The sequence below is a fragment of the Silurus aristotelis genome, assembly GCF_946808225.1.
Source record: "Silurus aristotelis genome assembly, chromosome: 3".
NCBI lineage: Eukaryota > Metazoa > Chordata > Actinopteri > Siluriformes > Siluridae > Silurus > Silurus aristotelis.
In genome coordinates this window covers 7,120,098-7,142,358 of record NC_139576.1, presented here as the reverse complement: position 1 = coordinate 7,142,358, position 22,261 = coordinate 7,120,098, and the positions used below count along the sequence as shown (strand labels likewise).

General features: G+C 41.0%; 1 protein-coding gene across 4 annotated transcripts in view; it reads left to right on the top strand.

Moving 5' to 3' along the window:
• The first annotated feature begins 1,334 nt into the window (after positions 1-1,334).
• Positions 1,335-22,261, top strand: part of cwc22 (CWC22 spliceosome associated protein homolog) — a 32,805-nt gene continuing 11,878 nt past the window's right edge. For all 4 annotated transcript variants that reach the window (XM_083536909.1, XM_083536910.1, XM_083536908.1 and 1 more), the window contains exons 1-15: positions 1,335-1,443; positions 2,884-2,986; positions 7,459-7,631; positions 7,744-7,799; positions 7,884-7,961; positions 8,602-8,841; positions 12,027-12,155; positions 12,627-12,795; positions 13,049-13,102; positions 13,808-13,943; positions 14,615-14,821; positions 16,044-16,106; positions 16,689-16,784; positions 18,205-18,289; positions 20,944-21,004. In XM_083536909.1, the coding sequence (XP_083393035.1) occupies positions 1,390-1,443; positions 2,884-2,986; positions 7,459-7,631; positions 7,744-7,799; positions 7,884-7,961; positions 8,602-8,841; positions 12,027-12,155; positions 12,627-12,795; positions 13,049-13,102; positions 13,808-13,943; positions 14,615-14,821; positions 16,044-16,106; positions 16,689-16,784; positions 18,205-18,289; positions 20,944-21,004 (1,704 nt within the window). In that variant the 5' untranslated portion in view covers positions 1,335-1,389. The remainder of the gene's footprint in view (positions 1,444-2,883; positions 2,987-7,458; positions 7,632-7,743; positions 7,800-7,883; positions 7,962-8,601; positions 8,842-12,026; positions 12,156-12,626; positions 12,796-13,048; positions 13,103-13,807; positions 13,944-14,614; positions 14,822-16,043; positions 16,107-16,688; positions 16,785-18,204; positions 18,290-20,943; positions 21,005-22,261) is intronic.

The window sequence follows — 22,261 nt, the reverse complement described above, 5'->3', positions numbered from 1 at the left end:
ATCTCGTGAACCTTTATTGTAATGTATATAAAAAGAGCAAAACACAGATTTACAATTGTTGAAAAAAGGATAAACAACTAGGAAATGAACATGGTCAAGAGCCAAGAATGAGGATGCATGCTGGAAGGGTAAGGAGGCAAAATAGAGGAAGAGAAAGAAGAGGCCAGAGACATAGACACATTTCAGATGAAATTAGAGCCACTACTGTGGACCATGTTGTCAATCATGGCCCCACAATGGTATTGCAAGGGATGATATTTGTTGTGATGTGGATGAAAATCAGTGGCCCGACAGACTGGGACGTCAGGGGGTAGAGACTGATTACACTGTATAGTGCGCCATGCGCAGTTCTGCCTAAGAAGTGTTTCCTATGTTTACCTTTTGAAATTTTAATTTGTGTCTTTTTAACTTTTATCACAATGACATTATATTGTAATTTTTTAGTCAGTCCACTAGTAAAAAAAAATTTAAAGTGTGAATCCTGTCCAGTCTCTTACAATCAATATCCCACATACAGTAATGTGTACATTTGTCTCATTCATAGTTGCCAATTCAGCCTCGTGCATTTTCAATACTTGTAATCCAAAACATTGTTTACATCAGGAAATACTCAAATAAAGCAGTGTCATATTGAAAAAATTACTAAACATTTTGACTATCTTGTTCATAAACAATGATAAAAGGACTTGGTATTTTGATGATAATAATATGTTCATTGACACAAATACTTACTTTTGAGAAAAGTACTAAGGATTTTGAGCAAAAAACAGGCTTTTGCAAGAAATCCAATGTATTGTGCTGTTTGTACACATTATTTTGAGAATGCACTTACTGATTTGCTAATCTTAAGGATGATTCGAGAAACGCTCCAAAGCAACTGAGAAAAACTGTAATAGAATGATAATAATAAATCAAACACTGATTGATTTCTATTAAAATGATCACAATGGACCCAAAACCTTCTTTTCAACTAAAAATCGTGCAAATGAGACCAATGTATTGAGTTCGAGTCTGGAGATTCTTCATCATTAATTCCTCTCTAAATGTTCTGCTTACTGTTGAACTGATGCTGAACTGTATGTTGGTGATCAGTAGATTCACCAAGCGCCTGTCAAAACAAGTTAATCAACATGATTGATTGGTGGATTGCTGTGTGTTTGACCAGTTCAGTTTTTATCCTCATAAATAAAAAGGAAGACTGATTTCACAAAATGAAGTTGAGTAAAAAAGTACAATATTTGACTTTGACATGTAGTGAAGTTAAAGTAAAGGTCTCACAAAATGGAAATACTTCAAAAGATTTGCAAATCAAAAAACGCGTTTCGTTTTTTATTGTCCCTCGTTGTCTCCCGTAGCATCATTTCCGGAAGCGAGCAGAGAGAGGAAAACATGGCGGCGGAACACGAAGCGGTGACGGATTTGAATTCGCCTTCTAGAGACGAGGTTTGGTGCTCCGCGATTGTATTTAATGTACCGCTAGAATGAGATCTCGGTGTTATTGAAAAAATGTGGTGTTAGAATATTTTGGCTGTCGTTGCTGTGTTCGGCATGGGCGAGTTAGCATTAAGCTAACACGCACGCGCGCTGTCTATTAACGGTGATAATGGCGCCTGTGGAAGAACCTGTTGTTTCCTTGTGAAGTTTTAAAAGCGTGGGCTGATCCTGTTCGTGAAATTCAGTGCATTTATTTATGTTTTGTTATTTACTTTTGCAAAATTGACGTAGTGAAAGGACCGTGATTATTTGATTAGCAGTCAGAACATGTATATGAGATACCTACACACTGAATAGGTCCTGGTACTTGGGTTTATTTGTATAGTTTGGACCTGCATGTGTGACTTAACGACCCTACAGTTATCTACAACATTTATGTTAGTGATGAGTGTCAAGAAACAGGGGGTGTAACCTCAGGTAGAAAATGTGTCCCTGGATACTGTAGGTGACTTACATAGGGTCTCATCAGTGGTGAGAGATTGGGATCAGTGAGATCAGTTATGATGAGATACTTGGATTCGTTGTTAGTCAATGTGAACAGTGGTGAGTGATTGTGATCACTGTTAGGGTTGATTGGGATCTGCGGTGATCGGGATTGTGGTCGGGGAGATTGGGATCAGTGATATCAGTTATGATGATTTACTTGGATCCGTTGTTATTCAATGTCAACGTGAACAGTGGTGAATGAATGTGATCACAGTTAGGGTTGATTGGGATCAGTAGTGGTGAGTAATCGGAATCAGTGAGAACAGTGGTGATGAGTGATCGGGAGCTGGGTGGTCAGTGACCAGATTGTGGTGTTGAGTGATTGGGGTCAGCGATGGGGGTGATCGGGATGTTCGACTTGGTTGTTCCAAAGCAAATTGACTGACAGTTAAGAGAACACAACTGAGAAACAGTTTATCGAGGAGAAATCAATGTACACATGTGCGGTGTGGAGTGATCGGGGCCAGGGGTGTGGGGTGATCGGGGCCAGGGGTGTGGGGTGATCAGGGCCATTATTGGTGGTTAGTGATTGAGGTCGATCTTTGGTGGCTGATGATTGGTTTTTGGGAACATTGGTGATCAGTCATTGGTTGTAAGTGTTACACAGTCAGGGTTTCCATTGATGGTGATTCGAGTGAACCTGCTCTTCCAACACGTTTATCAGCAGCTGTGCTGTGAGCTGGAGAACTTTATTCAGGATACTAAGATTTTTTTTAAAGACCTACACAGAAAGTTACTAGTTTGAGCTAAACTTGTTGAAGGGATTTTAAATCAAACCCATACTGTAGCAGAACTGGACTTTTACCTTCTTCTGTTGTTATCCTTCTCTCTCTCTCTCTTTCTCTCTCTCTCTCTCTCTCTCTCTCTCTCTCTCTCTCTCTCTCCCTCTCCCTGTTACACCAGTGCTCCAGTCCTGGAGAAACACGTGGTCCTGAGAAGATGACGAGGAGCTCCAGCTCTTCAGACGACAGTGACGTAGGCGGAGGCGAGCACACAAGGAGCAAGGGTAAGACGATGTTGCAGGATGTTGTGTAGATTTTGTGTTGCAGGATGTAATAGATAATGACATTTTGCAGAATGTTGTTTTCTAGTTTTATGATTCGTGTGTAGAATAAAACAGTACGACACAAGCCTTTCCCTTTGAGATCGTCCTGTACCACAGGAAGTGATGTAGGATGGAATGGGTTTTCAGACACTCGAGCTTGTTCATACCTAACACTGTCATCCTCACAGCCTGCTGCTGATTCACTCCATCTGCCATGTTCCTCATCTGTGATAGATTTCGTTTTTGGTACAAACAGCCAACACCGGCTTTGTTTTTAGTCACTCCTATTTCCACACATTTCTATCCACACGTTACTCCTCAATTTCTTCGATCAGCTTCCTCAAACGGGTGCATTTATCAATGCATTGGAAAAAACACTGTGCAGCAAAATGGCACAGGTGGAAGTTATCATGTTTTAAAATTAAACATCTTGCAAAAATGTAGAAAATACAAAAAAATTACTTTCTGTGTGGCCCGTCAACGAATGATCCCGGGCCTGGTACTGGCTGCGGCTTTTGTTGTATTTTTGGCCTTGGTCCACTCTGAAGCGTATCCTGGGTCTGCACTCACATGTACATACTGTAGCTATCAGGACATCCAAAACCCCATGTCTTATCACACTGTGCAGCATAAACCTCGAATGGATCCTAACTGAATATGGCTATTAATGTACGATACAGTTAGAAATCCAGATTAGCACAGGCAACTTGAGTAATAATCAGGGTTCTGAGTTTGCTTTCACTGATTCTCACTTGCAGATAAATGATAGAGTTGAAATATTACTTTTGTGGAAATCGCATGAGCAATCATTAAACATGGTGCAAAGAGATTTGGTGTGTGTAGCTATTTTTAGACATTCTCCAATTTTACACAAAGTACACCACTCAGCAAACATTTTAGTATATCTTCTCGATGGTCAATATTTAAAAAATAAAAACTGGATATATTTTAGTGTAGTCAGTATGCAGCTTGTATAGCGGTACAGATTTACTGTCCTGAAAAGTAACTCAACATACTGCCATTATTTTCTATATAACTGTTACCTACAATGACTACACTCTCAGTGAACATGTCAAAACTGTGTTCAAAGTGTCAATATTTCTTGGGAGCACCATTATCTACTGTAGCACTGCCTTTATCCTCCTGGAAATGAAATTCATCAGAGCTGCACAGGTTGTTGCTGGGATCCTCTTCAACTTCTCCATAATGACTTAACAGAGCTGCTGGATGTTAGACACATGGTGCTTTTTTCACCTTTCGCTTGAGGATGCCCCACAGGTGCTCAATAGTATTCAGGTCTGGAGACATACTTGACCGCTCAATTACCTTCAGCTTCCTCAGCAAGTCAATTGTCATCTTGGTGGTGTGTTTGGGGTCGTTATTATGTTGGAAAACTGCCATTTGGCCCAGTATCTGAAGGGAGGACATCATGTTCTGCTTTAGAATGCCACAGTACATGTTGAATCCATGTTTCCTCAATGAACCGCAGCTCCCCAGTAACAGTAGCACTCATGCTGCCACCACCATGCTTGACTGTAGGCAAGAAACACTATTCTATAACAAGTTTATCTTAGTCTCATCAGAACACAGGATATGGTTCCAGTAATTCATGTTCTTGGAAAGGTTGTCTACATCAAACTGTTTGTAGGCTTTCTTGTGGGCCAGCTTCAGAAGAGGCTTCCTTTTGGGACGACGGCCATGCAAACCGACTTGTTGCAGTGTGCAGGGTATGGTCTGAGCACTGACAAGTGGACCTGCTGCTTCTGCAACCGCTTCATGCTTCTGTATTTCGAAGCCAGCTTCTGCACCTGACACACAGCACACGGGACTGAACTTCTTTGATGGACTTTTGTGTGGTCTGTTCCGAGTGGAACCCTCTGGAAAACCTCTGTATGACCGAGGCCACTGTACTGTAACTCAGTTTCAGGGTGTTAACGATCTTCTTATAGCCTCGACCATCTTTGTGGAGATCAACAATTCTAATTCTCAAATCCTCAGAGAGTCTTTGCCATGAGGTGCCATATTGAACATCCAGTGGTCAGTGTGAGAGAATTGTACTCAAAGCACCAAATTTAAACTGCTCTAATACAAGATACACACATTTGTATGGTTTTGTCACGCAGACAAAAACATGAACATGATGAATAGGATGTGTGGCTTTGGCTTTATTTTCAGAGGACAGTAAACTTGTATTGGTGTACAATCTGCACATTGACTACACTAAAATATATCCAAGTGTCATTTCTATAGTTTTGTCCCTTGAGAAGATATACTGCAAGGGTTGGTGAAAGGTGAGGGATGCACTTACTTTTGTTAAACCGTGTGTGAAATATTTAAGGAAAACGTTGCACATTTGGTCCCAATTTTCTCTTATAATTTCATCTGCTTTTCTGGGAAGATGTCTCACTAGCTTTTGGAGTGTGCTTGTGATTTTGCTCATTCAGGCAAAAGGGTGTTTGTGAAGTCAGGTACTGATGTAGGTGAGGTGAGGAGGTCTGGGCTGCAGTCTGTTTTAATTCATCCCGAAGGTGTTCAGTAGGGGTGAGGCCTCCAGCATTGTGGTAACAGTTTGGAGAAGAACCACATATGGCAGGAAAGGTCAGGTGTCCCACTACGTTTGTTCATAAAGTGTGTGTGTGTGTCTAAATGCTGAAACTGTTTATGGGAGTCTCTATGGGTTTTGTTTTAGTAAATAAAATCATTTAAAGTCAGTTAACTTTATTTTTTTATTTTTTTATTTATTTATATATTTATGAGAGATTTTTGCTGCAAGTTTCTTTGAATGTCATGCGTCATAGAAATGCCCTTTTGAGATTTGGTTTTGATATTTTATCATATCGTCCTCCTTCTGGTGGTGTCTCCCATCCTGGAAATGTTCCCCAGTCAAAAATCATAAAAATCTAAATGTCATTAGTGTTGTTACACTCTGCCATACTTTGTGCCTTATGATTTATAAAACAGCTCCTTAAATATCAGCTGTTCAGGGAGATATTAGCTCCATCGTCCATTAAACCTTTGATTCATTGCTCATTATTCTTCCACACGCACATGATTAACAGCCAAACGTATCCCAAAAGACCAGGGAAGCCTATAAATATGTTATAAAGCACTCTAAGTGCCTGTCTGAGTTTTGGATATTCCTTCCCAGCAGAAATGTTTTGCTCTTTATTATTATTTCATGCGACTCTTTGTGCTCAGTGTAACTGACCTTTCATTGCTCCTACGCCAAACCTTCCTGCTATTTCTGCTTCAAGACGTTTTTAAGCAGCCTCCCGTTGAGCTTTCCTTCTTTTCCTCTGCAGCGTATATCTTCAAATGAATCCCACACACTTCAATGAGGTTGATGGACTTAGTTTTTTTTTTTCATATGAAGCTGTTTGTGCTGAACATTCCCTGTGGTGTTATGTGGATATGTTTCGGTTAATAATCTGGAAGCTGATTATAAATCCAAACGCATGCTTGTCACATGTACAGATATACCTGCTGGCTCAGGAACGACGGAATAGGGGGCAGGTGGCAGGTTCTCAGACAGTAAAACTGGCTGAGGAAGGTTGAGAGATTAAGGTGTTGGACTCTCGATTGGAAGGTCACAAGCTCAAATCCCAGCACAACCAAGATGCCACTACTGGGCCCTTGAGAAAGGCCCTTAGCCTTCAACTGCTCAGTTGTAAGTCGCTCTGGATAAGGCATCTGCCAAACGCAATTTGAAAAAAGTGTGCGTCGGATTCAAGTTGACATTTGTATCGCGATGCATAATTTTTTAACACATTTGCATCGGTATAAATCAATGCATCACAACACTACGGAGGCCGAGGCATGTTCTGAGAGTCACATAGGAAACAGATTAACATGGCAGAGGTAGAGCTGCATCTTCCTGGAGACAGAACAGATAATGAACATCCGATTTTATTTAATCTTTTTTCTTTTTTTAAAGGTCTGTTTGTGAAAGGGCCATGGGTTAGAAGTCAGAAGGCACTACAGTGAATTGATGATTTGCAATCTATCTGTAACATAATGAATCGCATAGCATCAATTTATTTTTTACTGTGTTAAATCAGATTCGGTGCATCTTTTAACCTGATGCATACAGTCAAGTATATGCCCCTGCAACCATAGTGTCGTTTCGACTTCTGCATTTTTCGATTTTCCGACAGTTGTGTGGGGATTTGTGTTCAGCATTAATGAGATCAATTGAGGCGGTCTGTGGTTCAGTCTGTGTTCCAGTATATCTCAAAGGTGTTCAGTGGGGTTCAAGGAGGTCAGAGCTCTGTGCAGCACAATCACGTTCCTTCACCCCAAACTTAACACGACATGTCCTGATAAGGCTTGCCTTGTGTACAGGAGTATTGTCCTCTAATGACTGGACCTTTAATGACATGATGGTGTCTGTCCCAATCATGTATAGTCTCAATCAGACTGCTTGTTCTTTGCAGATGATGAGCATCGTAGCCCTTCTCTGGAGAAAAGACGAGATGACTCGGATGAACAAGAAGCACCGCCAAGACGCTCGTCCAGGTCCAGTGGCTCAGACAGTGACAGCAGCAGTGAAGAGGAAAGTGACGATGGTGTGACGCACAGAATGAGGAGCAGCGTGGCACACATCAGGGTTAGCACAGCATTTAAATGTCTATCACTCGTATACACAAACACACTCACACACACCTCTTACTATTCTCATGTCATATATTCCTCTGTGACGTTTGCTATGCATTTTACAGCATGAAGCTCAGAACCAGAGCAGCAGACCTAGACACAGGAGTTCCTCTGCAGACAGGTAGATATCTGAACATATCTGCATGCTGGGGCTTTTTCTTTGAAGGAAGAGGAACTAAAAATTGTGTCCTCTCCTCTTTCTCAGGAACGGAAGCGGAAGGTCGTACACCCGTTCACGCTCCAGATCTCCGTCTCCACAGAGATATGCAGACCGATCGCGCAGGTAAGGGTGAATTCGAAGTTTGACACACAGTGCTGTTCCCCGATCTGCTCTATTTCGTTTATCTTATGTTTGAGGCAATGGGGTATTTCATAATGAGGCCATGCCTGTAAATTTGGTGCTATACAGTGTGTATATGGTAAGGTCATGTTTGTTGAAAAGGGGTCTGTCTGAGGGAGGCCCTGTTAGGGGAAATAGGGTATATCTGGGAGACAGCCCGTTTGGGGGGAATGGGGTATATCTGGGAGAGGGCCCGTTTGGGGGAATGGGGTATATCTGGAAGAGGGCCCGTTTGGGGGAATGGGGTATATCTGGGGGAATGGGGTATATCTGGAAGGGGGCCTGTTTGGTGAAATGGGGTATATCTGGAAGGGGGCCTGTTTGGGGGAATGGGGTATATCTGGGAGAGGGCCCGTTTGGGGGAATGGGGTATATCTGGAAAAGGGCCTGTTTGGGGGAATGGGGTATATCTGGGATAGGGCCTGTTTGGGGAAATAGGGTGTGTCTGGGCAGATTGGCACATGCAGATGGGGAATTCTAACCTGAACTGGTGTTTAATTGAGTTCCCACAGAGGTTATTGTTTATGGTAACTAGTACTATTTTCTTCCTAGCGCTGATCCCTCCTCCATTCTTCCTTACCAGGTCTCGGGATCGCGATGGTGATCGGCGCTCCAGCCGCGAGCGAGATGGAAGCAGAGAGAGGTTCATGCCCAGGAGGGGAAGATCTGCATCTCCATCACAGCGAGACAAACTACCTGCTGACGAGCCTCCCATTAAGAAGAGGAAGGAGGATCTGGACCCCATCTTGACCCGTACCGGAGGAGCGTACATACCCCCGGCCAAGCTGCGCATGATGCAGGCCCAAATCACTGACAAGAGCAGGTCAGGATTTAACATTTAATGTTTATGTAGAGGGGTTTGTGAGTAATCTGATTCTGACCCATTTAAGAGGAGTTGACAATTGAACCACTTGACATTGAACTAAGGAAAACGTGGCTTGTTGGCCGAAATTAATTTGCTGCCCTTGGGCCGAAATGTATAAAAAAAAAAAAAAAAAAACACGTTTCCAACCTGAATTTTATGACATGCAGATTCAAACTTTCATCTCTCACTCATTTTTGCTCCTCCGGGGCAAGAAAATTTATTAAAATTCAAAATGATATTCAAACCTGTCATTTAATAAAAAAAGAAAATTTAACATTTTAGACAGGACTCTATCAGATGACTATCCGGAAGCATTTGAGAGCCTGGGGAAATAGAGTGTGATGTCTGCACTGAAGGTGTTATTAGGAGTTCATTGAAGGGGTTGATTGGATCCCGGACTGGGTGGGTTTTTTTAGCTGCATCGGTGTCCTTCTGCTTGAAGACTCCTTGGTGATAATTAGCTACAGACGGTTTCATTCCCTAGAGCGAGGAAAGGCCGACAACAACATGGAAAGAACTGGAGCCTCATTTTACACTGCAGTGCATGTCGAATAGGTTAAGGGTTGGAAAACTTTGTCATGTGACACGGTTTTACAGTAATTATTGGATAAGTATTAATTGGATGCGCTTTATTTATCAGTCTGATACATATGGCTGTGTGGAAACTAAACTCTTTGGAAAGGCTGAATGTCATTTTACTATTTTTACTTTACTTTTAGAGATATTTAGAAAATAAGTCATTGCAGGAAGTGTAGTTGCTATAGCAACTGGGCAGTATGGGGTGGTACATGTCAATGTGAACTCACTCGATTTGTACTTTTTGTTTCTCTTAGCAGGCAAAAATCAATCAAGCTGACTTGTAAATATATTTAGATTTGTATGTTCAGATTGGTGTGGATATAAATGGATACACTCCATGTGGAATGGTACTGAACTTTAATTACAAAAATAAAACTACTGAATTATGAAAATGTGCCAAATGGAATAAATATTAAAACATCAATAAATATTAAGGAAAATAAGACATGCATTCAATCTGAAACAAAAAGTAACACTACAAATAAATAAAAACAATTGCATTCGTAAAAATTAATAAATAAAGAGCCTGCTGCATCAGTGATTCGCCTCTAGAGGCCGCTCTCCTACTGTGTGATGCAACCTGGAAAAACTATCGGTATGGATTTACTTAAGCTATGTACCTTTTCTGCCACTGTTACATTTTCAGGATCGAAATGTACTCTTTTCTCTAACATGACCATTTTCCCGCTTATATACAGTACAGTAATCCCCAGTTTGACTCAGGTTTATCGCAGAACTGCATTTGCCACATAACTATTTAGTTTGGCTGATTTTCCCGGTCTCTCATGGATAACGTGATAGACCAAAAAACTTATAGGAAATTGTTTTTATGAAGTTTTATGTTGAAATAATGAAATGTATGAATAAAAATATTATTATTAATTATACAATGAAGTAAAATGTTGCTACAGTAGCAGTACTGTATACATAAAATAGCATTTTTGGGGTGGCATCTGTTTATCGCGATTTTTTTAGTTTGTCACAGGCGGTTTTGGAACGTAATCACCGCGATAAATGGGGGATCACTGTATCTCTCAAAAGTGAATACACCCAATTCTTTTGTGTGAGCACCATTGTTCTGTAGCACTGATCCTTTTTTTAACTCCTCTATAATGACATCACGGAGCTGCTGGATGTCAGACACATGGTGCTTCTTCACCCTCCGCTTGAGGATCGGGTGAAAACTAAACCCTTTTAGAGCATTTAATAGCCATATTGCATCATAATACAAATATATAAATAAAAATACATTTAGGGTTACTCCTTATGGGGTTTCTTTGTTCTAGTTTTCCAAACTTTGGAAATTTTTTGTCGTTTTCTTTGGCCTGAATCCTGTGGAAGCCCATTTGATCCACATTAAGTTTATCTAATTCTGCCTTTTTTTTCTCGTAAACATCCAACATTTCTTGTGCATCCACCGGTAACCATGTTGTCGGCCTGAAGTTTATAGGTAGGTGTATAAACGAGGCTCCTCTGCTTCATCTGTCTTTTTCTGTCTCCTCCAGAGATGATTGTTAGACAGAGTTCTTTCCAGGGATCGGAGGATTAGTGTGATACAATGCGATTCTGTTGATTTGTAGTCTATTTTATTTTCAATGTGTAAAGCTTTCTGGCACTACAGAGGGGGTGACGCTCGATTGGTTAAAAAAAAAGGCAGAATTGCGAGAAATTGAGAATCAGGCAAACTTTTTTTGGGGTTTTTTTTGTAATTGGACTTATACCTTCCTCATGAATCTTCTCCTCGGCCCTCGCTGTTACTCCCCGTTCCTCCATTTTTTTTCATTCTACAGCGTCTCCTGTGTTTACCTGTCCAGAGCGTTCCAGACTTTAGCGGATGGTGCACCAGTAGTAATGGTCCTCGGGGAAACGCAATGCTCCTTGTGTAGTTAAATTATTTTATTTTTTGTATTTAAATGATTAGATTTGCTCGAGTAATCATTTCAACCCTACTCACTTTTGCTGCCTGCTATTTTGACATAAATGGCTGTATGTATAGTATTGTCCCTTTGAAAAGATATAATAAAATGGATGCTGGAATGTGAGGGGTGCACTCACTTTTGTGAGATACTGTATACCACTAGAAATAATGTAAGGCTGTTGTGGGAAAGACTGTTTACAGCTGCTATAATGTGAATGTGACTTTTCTCACAGATGTTTCAGAGCATAAAATGTAGCTTTAATTGGTTAAAAAGTGTGTTTTTTGGTTCATCAGTAGGCATGGAATTAAGGCTAATTCTGTCTGTTTTGGATACATTTTTATTATTGATTTATAAAGAGGAGAAATCCATTTTGCCAACTGCAATATATTTTTATTCAAAAATTTTATTTTTACAATTTATTCATTGAAAAAAAACGGTTGCTAAATTGTCTGGAGATCTTATTGGCGAGGGGAGATGATTTGCAATCTCTAGGCAGTCATGCTCTCGGTTCAAGTACGAGGAAGAGGGTTTATTCATTGTTTTCTCCACCCTGCCTGAATGGTATCTTCCTTGGTGAGGTGGTTGCTTTATTTTTCTGCTTTTTATCCAGCATCATTAGAAATACAATTTTTCTCATCCTTGCAGTCTGGCCTACCAGAGGATGAGCTGGGAGGCGCTGAAGAAGTCCATCAACGGTCTCATCAACAAAGTAAACGTGTCCAACATCGCCAACATCATCCAGGAGCTGCTGCAGGAGAACGTCGTCCGCGGCAGGTAATGAAAGCGCACCAAGCTTCCACCTTGCTGAATTTTTTATGGCTTGTGGAGAAAAATGCCCATTCAGCCACAAGGGTGTTGGTGAAGTCTAGGTGAGGTGAGAAGGCCTAGGGTGCAGTCAGCGTTCAAATTCATCCCATAGATGTTTACTAGGGTTGAGGGGAACCACGTTATGGCTGGAAAAGTGCGATGTCCCAATACATTCTTATGGGCTTCTAGGAGTTATTGTTTAACAGAGTTGGGGTCAGAGCTCTGTACCAAGCCACTCGAGATCTTCCACTCCAACCCATGTACACTATATCTTCATCTATCTCTGACATCTTATACAATTGTGTGCCTGCAACTTTTGTTTGAAGAACTGCATATGAGTGTGTCCCAATACTTTTGTCATGGCGTTTTTTCAGCTTATAAGTGTTTATTTTTATTTTTATTTTTTTTTCCTCTTCTTTCTCCTCCTCCCATATATAGAGGTCTGATGTCGAGGTCTGTGCTTCAGGCTCAGAGCGCCTCTCCAATCTTTACCCATGTCTATGCCGCTGTGGTGGCCATCATCAACTCCAAATTCCCTCAGATCGGAGAGCTCATCCTCAAGAGGCTCATCCTCAACTTCCGCAAAGGCTACAGAAGAAACGACAAAGTAATTGTTTTATTTCACCCCAAACATCATTATGTCTAAACACTTCTGCTGTACTCATAATAATATATATAACTCACGTTCATGGTTAATATCACAAATGTCTTCTATGTGGTGCATTTATGGTCCATCACTATAATCTAAATGCCCTGTGTTTTCCTGGGAATCTGTGCACCTGCTGTGAGTCATGTGTGAAATAAATTCCTGTATTTAATGTTTCAGTCTCTGACATCAAAGTTTTTTTTTTTTTTTTCAGCAACAATGCCTTACTGCTTCCAAGTTCGTGGCTCACCTCATCAATCAGAACGTGGTACGTACCATCAGCTTCAACATTATGATTTTACCCTACTGAGTACACATGGGACTACAGGTTAGATGGTAATCAAATCATCAGCAGACAGTTTGGTTGGGACGCAGGCAAGAGACCACAGAGATGCGTTAATGATACAGGTGGACGCAGACGTGGAGAGAGACAACCTGATGCAGGCATGGAGAGAAACAGACAGAGATGGAAGCATGGACAGAGACAGACAAGGATGTGGGCTTGTACCCAGACAGACAGTGAAGCAGGCTTGTGCACATACACATATGTACGCAGGCTTGTGTATGGACAACAGAGACGCAGGAATGGACAGGGGCGCAGGCTTGGACAGAGACAGATGGGGGGACATGCTTGAAAAAAGAGATGGAAGGGGGGGTAGGCTTAAAAGGCAGGTATGGACAAACAGGAGCGCAGGCTTGGGCACAGACAGACTGGGATGGACAGAGACGACGGCTTGGACAGAGACGGACAAGGGCGCCGGTTTTGCCACAGACAGATAGAAACACATTCTTGGGACAGACAGGGACACAGGCTTGGGCACACAGACTGGGACACCGGCTTGGACATGGATAGATATGGATAAGTCGAGCCAGACTTATGGTCATGGACTGAGACAAAAAGATGCAGGATGATAGGAACAAGACGGACAGTTTTTGTGACTAATCAGTTTGACTGTGTTTGTGTGTTAAAAAGGCTCATGAAGTGCTGTGTTTGGAGATGCTGACGCTGCTCCTGGAGCGACCCACTGACGACAGTGTCGAGGTGGCCATCAGCTTCCTAAAGGAGTGTGGTCTCAAGCTTACAGAGGTTTCCCCCCGTGGCATTAATGGTACATTCCCAGATCTATAAGATGGACAGTTCTATTTAAACTCTCTGCACACGTGCATTCAGTTCTACATTTACTGCTTTGAGCTTCACTTTGACCTGGATACTGAAAAAATGCTAGTCAGGTTTGTCTTGATTCTGAAATCCTCCGGGTATTTGATGTGAGGGCATGGTTTAAAAACAAAGAAGAAAAGAAAGGTATTCTTTTGCCTTACAGATGCATCAGTTACATTATACTCTTAATTGGGACAACTTGAGACAAGTCCTGCTACAAGTTTGAAAAGTAGGACAATTATGCGTTTGACCTTCATTTGAGGCGCTGATTACGGTGTCAGAGCGAACGTGAATAATTTATTGCATAATTTTCAAGCTGCTAGCTCTGCTGGGAAACCTCATTAATCTCTCTGATGTAAGAGCTTTCAGACGTGTTGATTGTAAGTTTAATGAGATGTAACTCTACTTAGATTTTCACACAGAGGGAGAAAAAAAAAAAAAAACAATCTGCTAGCTTGTATTTGTTGCCTGTTTAATACCACTTCAGTTCATACAGCAAGACTGTAGATGAGCTCAGGTTAGCTTTAGCGTGACTTTTTAGAGAAGGGTCACGTGTTGGAGGCATTTGTTCCTCATACAGATAGCGTCTGATAATGTTCTTCTAAACACCCCCATCTCTAGCCATCTTTGAGCGTCTGAGGAACATCCTGCATGAGTCGGAGATCGATAAGCGTGTGCAGTACATGATCGAGGTGATGTTCGCTATCAGGAAGGATGGCTTTAAGGATCATCCCGTCATACCAGAAGGTCTGGACCTAGTGGAGGAAGGGGACCAGTTTACCCACATGCTTCCTCTCGAGGACGAATACAACCCTGAGGATGTGCTCAGTAAGAACACTTACACTCAGACTAGGAAAAGGAATAATAATCGGTTGGGTTACGCTAGTACTGTTAACTGTTACTCCACAGTACCTGAACATAAATACCCCTGTAACCAGTCATACCACAGTCTATGCCCATAAATACCTCTGTAACCAATCAGACCACAGTTCATGCACACAAATGCCCCTGTAAACAATCAGACCACAGTTCATGCACACAAATACCCCTGTAACCAATCAGACTACAGTAGATTCACACAAATGCTCCTGTAACCAATCAGACCACAGTTCATGCACACACACATGCCCCTGTAACCAATCATACCACAGTTTCTGAACACAGCTGTTCATATAACCAGTCAGACCACAGTCTGTGCCAATAAATGTCCCTGTATCCAGTCAGACCATAGTGGCTGCCCATAATTGCCTCCAACCAATCAGATTACAGTCTATGCCCAAAAGAATGCCCCTGTATCCAGTCTGACCATAGTGGCTGCCCAGAAATGCCCCTGTAATCAGTAAACTGTAGTGCCTACTCATAGATACCCCTGTAATCATTCAGAACACAGTGCCTACCCATAGATACCCCTGTCACCAGTCAGACCACACTATTTGCACATAAATACCCCTGTAACCAGTCAGACCACAATCTCTGCCCAAAAATGCTATTGTAACCAGTAAAACTACAGTGTCTGCCCCTAAATGCCCTCGCAGTTACTGCCCAAATATCTTCTTTATAACCAAACTAACATAAACTTACCCGCTCAGAAAATGCCATTGTAATCAATATCAAATATAAATACAGCAATGATTTAAATGTTTTGTTGTCAGGTTGTTAATTATACAATGAAGATTTATAATTCCGTGTAGTGGAAAAACAAGTCACCTGAGTAAAATCTCTGCTTCATGTGAGACTCTGACATTTTTACTTCTGACCTTTACGCCTCTCTCGCTGCCTCTTTCCGCTCAGCTCGCATCAGTGCGTTGTTTTCCTTCGGAGACAATAAAGTGTAATTGAAAGGGCGTAAAATGATGGCCTCCAGGGTGCAGAAACAGCCATTATCACATTAGGGTCTTTTTATGAATCACGCCTCTTACACACACACACACTTCTTTGTTGGCAATTGCCTCTGATTACACAGAGCTGGCGAGAGATTTAATCCTTTTAAAATGTGAAATTGCAAATGAATTGCGTTAAAACACAACATGCTGTGTTTGTCGCTTCACAGATGTCTTTAAGATGGATCCTGACTTCGTGGACAATGAGGAGAAGTACAAGGCGATTAAGAAGGGTAGGTCGGGGACACGAGAATCGTAAAATGTCCCGAATTTACGGCTTTTATTATAATTTCATGACCGTTTTCAGGACAGCATTTAAAATTCGAATTGGGTAATAATATTAGGGCAGTATATTTTTGCACATTGGTTATTTAAAATGCTCTATGCAGAGATTATTAATATAAATTAAATATTATTCTGGATTTCGTATTGGAGACATTAAAAAAAATGTATGTAGAAATTATCATGGCTCTGGATGAATATCACTTCACTATGAAGATTTACTTTGACCAAACAAAAATATAAATGTACAAATTTTCCACTTTATATTCATAAATAAAAAAACACTTCTTAGCATGAATAGCAGATTTACATGCACTCGGCGTCCGGACAGTTTTTCTCCAAACGTCTGAAATGCTCCAAAGTTGTTTTTCACTAGTTGGAGACTTTCTTTTTTTCTGCAGGTGTCTTAAAAACCATAAAGGTTCACAATCTTTAAGTTAATGACCTTTATAGAAGCTGTCAGAGTAGTGATTAACAGGGACTATCTTGCTTTACAAAGGATTTGAATGGTATTTTTCATAATTTAATAACAGAAATTTTGGACGAGGGGAGCAGTGACTCTGACGACGATGCAGAAGGCAGCGGCGAAGACGACGAAGATGAAGCCGATGAGGCGGAAGCCGGAGAAGGTATGTACAGGTCTTAACTAGTATACACTCGTCTTGAAGTCAGTCTAGCTATCGATTATGGGCGGGTGATTTTGGGGATGAATTTGGGTTTTGAGAAGATACTGTGATTTATTTATTTATTAATTTTTTTTTTCTGACGTAGGTGTATCTCACAGTGGTATGGGTTTAAGAAGAATTGCCAGCCATACAGTAGTGTTTTATTGTGTTTTTATAAGTGCTATAAGAGCTATAAGTGCTCTTCGGATCCATTTAGTTTTTTTAAAATAAATGACAGTTCTACCTTAGATTGAAAGTAGAGAAAGAAAAGTCACGCGGTGCTCAGAAAATGCAATTTGGACGCAGTTTGCTTTTGGTGCAATGCACGAAGCAATTAACGTGTTCAGTGTTTTAACGGCACGTCTGTTCTTTTGGGGGCGGAGTCAACATGTACTACCCATCAATCATCTCTCCCCCATTAATCTGAGTGTTTTGACATGTCACATGTCCATGTTGGGGCATTTGTGTATCACCTGACGCCACTGTGATACACAGAAGATGCCTCCATGTGCTGAGCTGAGCTGAGGTGGTATTAGAGGGTTTGGAAAAAATGCAATACAGCTTACCCAGCGTTCCTGCCTCTTCAGGAATGTGTCCTGTAAGCCGTCCTTTCTAAGCGCTTGAAGCACCTTCTGAAATTCACGCTGGATAGTGTCAAAAACTGCGATCTTTTTTCGGCAAGTTCTTCATCTTCGGGAAGAGGGCGAAGTCCATAGGAGCTAAATTTGGTGTGTAGGGTGGCGTGGAAGTGAGATCGCATTGTTTCCAGCGAGAAAGCTGAGAGCTCATAATGCGCAGATGAAATCGCAGACGTGGTAACTCATGTGGTCAGAATAACACCAGTTGGTTTCGGATGTACACAAGACTATTGGCACAATAAATTAAGTTCGGTGCTCCTTGTGACTGTGCGTGCAGCCTTGTGCTGCCCTCTGTTAGTGTTACAGAACTAGTCTCGAAACTTTTCAATACAACCTCGTATGGTTTAAACTATTGCGCAGAAGCAAGTAGGCATTTGTCACTTCATTAATGCATTCAGGGAAGTGTTTTCAGATGCCAAACGATAAACTTTAATATTCAAGTCCTGAGAATAACGTCCACACAGATGTCTGCAGTATTTATATCTGTATCGAGTGGGCTGATAGACCCCTAAAGTGCAGTTCTGGCTGTGCAAGCTTGGCCTCGTTATTTGCTTCTGTGGGGAAAATCAATGTTGCTGAAGGTTGTAAGTGATGTATAAAAAAAAAAAAAAACAACAAAAAAAAAAACCCAAGAGCGAGAACAGAGATCGAGTGCTATTGACCTCAGCCGAGGAGAACGGGTCATGTGACCAGCCACGGCTTTGTAGTTATTAACCTCGTGTCCCTTCTCGGATTTGCGTCCTTAGATCAAGACAAAGTTACCATTTTCGACCAGACAGAGGTGAACCTGGTCTCGTTTCGCCGTACCATCTATCTGGCCATTCAGTCAAGGTGAGTGTACACACTATACACATGATGTGTGCAACAGCCAATATGTATGGATACGTGTGTGTTTTGTGTGTAAACATGAACTCTCATTGCGCACTCATGTTCATGAGTACATTTTTCAGCAGTGAAATTTAGATTTTTTTTTATCCAAACCATTTTCTGGTTCATTTCTCTTTCTGGGAGCAGTGGCCTGATTTTAGCCTCCTACTGATGCAGAACCACTCTTTGCATGTGTCAAGCCTTTGAATGCCCACCCCCTGGGCTGTGGCCCAGCGATCAAATGATATGAGTGAGAGAGAGAGATCGAGAGAGAGAGAGAGAGAGATCGAGATCTCTCAATTAAATTTTCTACGCAACCTGTTTTTTTTGTGATTTTCTGCACTTTGATTTCTGTAGTACACTCCAGCCAGCTGCAGGAACCCACCTACTATTTACTTGTGCTTCTGGTATGGATTGTGGGACAGGGGTTTTTGTTTAATAGGTCACGTCGACTCTAAATGGTTTGAAAGTGTTGATTCATTCTATATAAAACATAAGCTTGGATAACAGTTCTGTCTACAAGCCAACTCACAGGCATATTTTCATGTTCTGTCTAGTACTACACACCAATGGGGTGGGATAAGTATGTCTTCATTGATAACAGGACTGCTTGGATTATTCCCCACATTCCTAACACTTAAATAAAAGCGCCTCTGGCAGCACGTTATTTGTAGAGGTCTACCGATAGCTAGGTTGGTTTAGACTTGTTGATAAACGATAAATCAACAGGAAGTTTTAAAATGAATATTAGATAAAAAAAAAAAAGAAAACATAACGTTCTGTTTAAAATAGTACTGAACTTTAATACAAAAGAGTAGTGAATCATGAAAATATACTAAATGAATGATTTTTTAATGAATATATTCATTCATTTTTTAATGAATACATTCATTTAGCACATTTTCATGATTCACTACTCTTTTGGATGGGTACTGTCAGGGGTTTGCCTCTAGAGGCCACTTTTGTAATGACAACGGACCAGAAGCCGGAAAAACTATTGGTATGGATTTTTGCAGATAGTTACAGCAATCAACATTAATCCTCTGTTTGCATTTCATCTGTTGTCCTGTTATATACAAATGTGGTGGAGAGAATCCGGTAATTTTCCAAAATAAAACAATGTTCAGAATCAGATAATAAATAAAACAGAATAAAGTAAGTTATGTATTCCTCCGCATCACAGGGGTTTAGGACCACTGTTTTAGAGCAAGAAATACCTCTATTCAGAAAACGTATTTTTCAGGAAAGGCCTTGCAAATGTGAACAAGGCAATGCTAACTCCATCTATTACAACAGTGAAACCTGGTCCAGGTGCTAAACTGGCCTACCTGCAGTCTAGACCATTTTGAAACATTTGGTGCATCATGAAACGAAAAATACAACAAAGAAAACCCAGAACTGTGGAGCAGCTAAAATCCTGTATCAAACACATATGGGACAACATTCCTCTCCCAAAACTTCAGCAACTGGTCTCCTCAGTTCCCAGATGCCCACAGACAGATGATGTAATGCTACACAGTAGTTAATAGAATATGTATTTATAAGATTTGCAAATCATTGCATTCTGTTTGTATTTACATTATGCACATTGTCCCAACTTTTTTGGAATTGGGGTTTTAGTAGATGCACTGACGTCTGGTAACGAGAAACTTTGATTTAAGAAGAAAAGTTTAAGATCTGACTGGTTGGTCAGTTGTAATATTTATGTTGTAAAAATAAAAGTCTATTGCTAAAACTTTGTTTAGTGAAAGCCGGTGACGAAAACGAGAGTCCAGCTACATTTGGTGTTTGAGACGTGGGATTTGCCAGAACATTGATTGCCCAGTGGCTCTTACAGACCTGCCATGACCACAGAGAGACAGGAGAGTCATTGTGTCCTAATGTCTCGCAGCACGAAGCAGCTTTATTGCCAAAACCAGTGAAACATCTGTTCTCTCTTCAGCAGCCTCTCGCTTGTAAGCCTCGCACACCAAGGAGCTTATTTCCACCGCACGGCGACCGAAATAATCTAATGAATATGTATGTTATGGAAATGAGGAGAATTCAAAAAGCTGCAGGTTATAAAGTCACTAAAGCAAAATTTATTGTCTTATAAAAATGTTACCGAATTGGCAAGTATGGCCGATGCACAAGCATTAAGGTGTGTGTGCTTATACAAAAAAAAATCCTTTTATCAAGAAGGAATAGGAAGTAGGGAACTGCGGCCTGTCTGTAAATATAATAAGGCTCGATTATGCTTAGGAGCTACATGCATGCTTGTTAGATGGCTGCCTGCATGACACAATCTCTGCAACTAAACAAATAAAGTGAAGTTGTTTCAGATCATATTCATTTTCTGGAACATCATCGAGTTCATCGAAATGAAATCGAACCACTTTTCTGGAGTTTTTAGATCAGCAACTAGTTTCGAACCTATGTTTCAGGTTTGTGAGTTGATCCATGGATCATGACGCCAGTTAAGACGACTCGTTAAAGTTCAACTCGGAAATCACGCGTTTGTGAACAGTCATGTAGCGAATGTTAATTTCCAGTTTTCTGAAAAAGGGGTTTTGGTTTATATGCGAATTGATTGATTTAGTGCATCATGGTGTACTAACCACCTTCTTCTCCTTTCTCAGCTTGGACTTTGAAGAATGCGCTCACAAACTGATCAAGATGAACTTCCCCGAGTGCCAGACGGTATGTTCATCTGATTCCCGAATCCTTTATCGCTTCGGGTAAATGTCTATTTTTAAATCTCTGATGAATCGTTTTGAGGCTGGAGTGACACTACACTTTCAGCAATTGTCATCAGAGCACTGCCGCGAATCAGAGGTGTCCAACTTTGGAACGCAAACGAAATTCAATACATTTCCATGCGCATGAACGGAAGTCATTTAAAACAAAACAAAAAAGTGGTGAAACAAAAGCAATGGTCTTCTTAATGCTCTTCATGGGCAAAAGTACAAGGATGACGGACATGTTTTTTTTTTACACAATGAGAACAAAACTCCACGAGCACACCAAAATCCAGTGGAACATCTTCCCAGAAGAGTGGAGGTTTTTATAACCCCAAATGAGGACTAAATGTGGAATGGGATGTTTAAAAGGACACACAAATATCAGTTGTCCACAAATTTTTTTTTACATATTGTGTATTTTGCAGCTTTCCTTAACTAAGCGCAGGCTCCTCCTTTTCCTGAAGTGAGTTAGAGTTTGCTTATAGAGCTGCTCGAGGAATAAATCCACAGTTTAGTGTTCCATCTGGTTTGTGAAGGTCTGCTTTGCATTTACATGCTGCTGGTTTAGATCTGTATAATTGACTTAACTACAGGCTTACCTTTGTGCTAAATTCACTCATCGGTTTGAGGAGGTGATGTTTCGGGGACTGCTCTAGTGAATAATTTTTTTCCATAAACGCCATTAATGGTTGAGCAAGCATCAGACTCTCTGTGCTTGAACATGGACATTTTGGGTGGAAAAAAGCAACCTAAAAACTCCACTGCATCTTTCCTAAATATCTCCATGCTCCTACTGGTATGTCATCTGATCCACCCGACTTTCCACTCTTCATCTTCTTAATCGCTGCTCTCAATTCCTCCTTACTAATCCTGTCCACTTCCTGCTTCACCAACTCCACATCATCCAACCTTCTCTCCCTCCATCTTCCTCATTCATCAGCTGCTCAAAAAACCCCCTCAATCTTCTCAACACACTCTCCTCACCAGTCAACACATTTCCATCTCCATCCTTTATTGCTCTAACTTGCAGCACATCCTTCCCAGCTCGGTCCCTCTGCCTGGCCAATTGGTACAAATCCTTTTTTCCTTCCTTAGTGTCCAACCTCTTATACAGCTCCTCATATGCCTTTTCTTTGGCTTTCGCTACATCCCTCTTCACCTGCTGCTGCATCTTCTTGTACTGCTGCTTTCTTTTCTTATCTCTCTGTTGATCCCT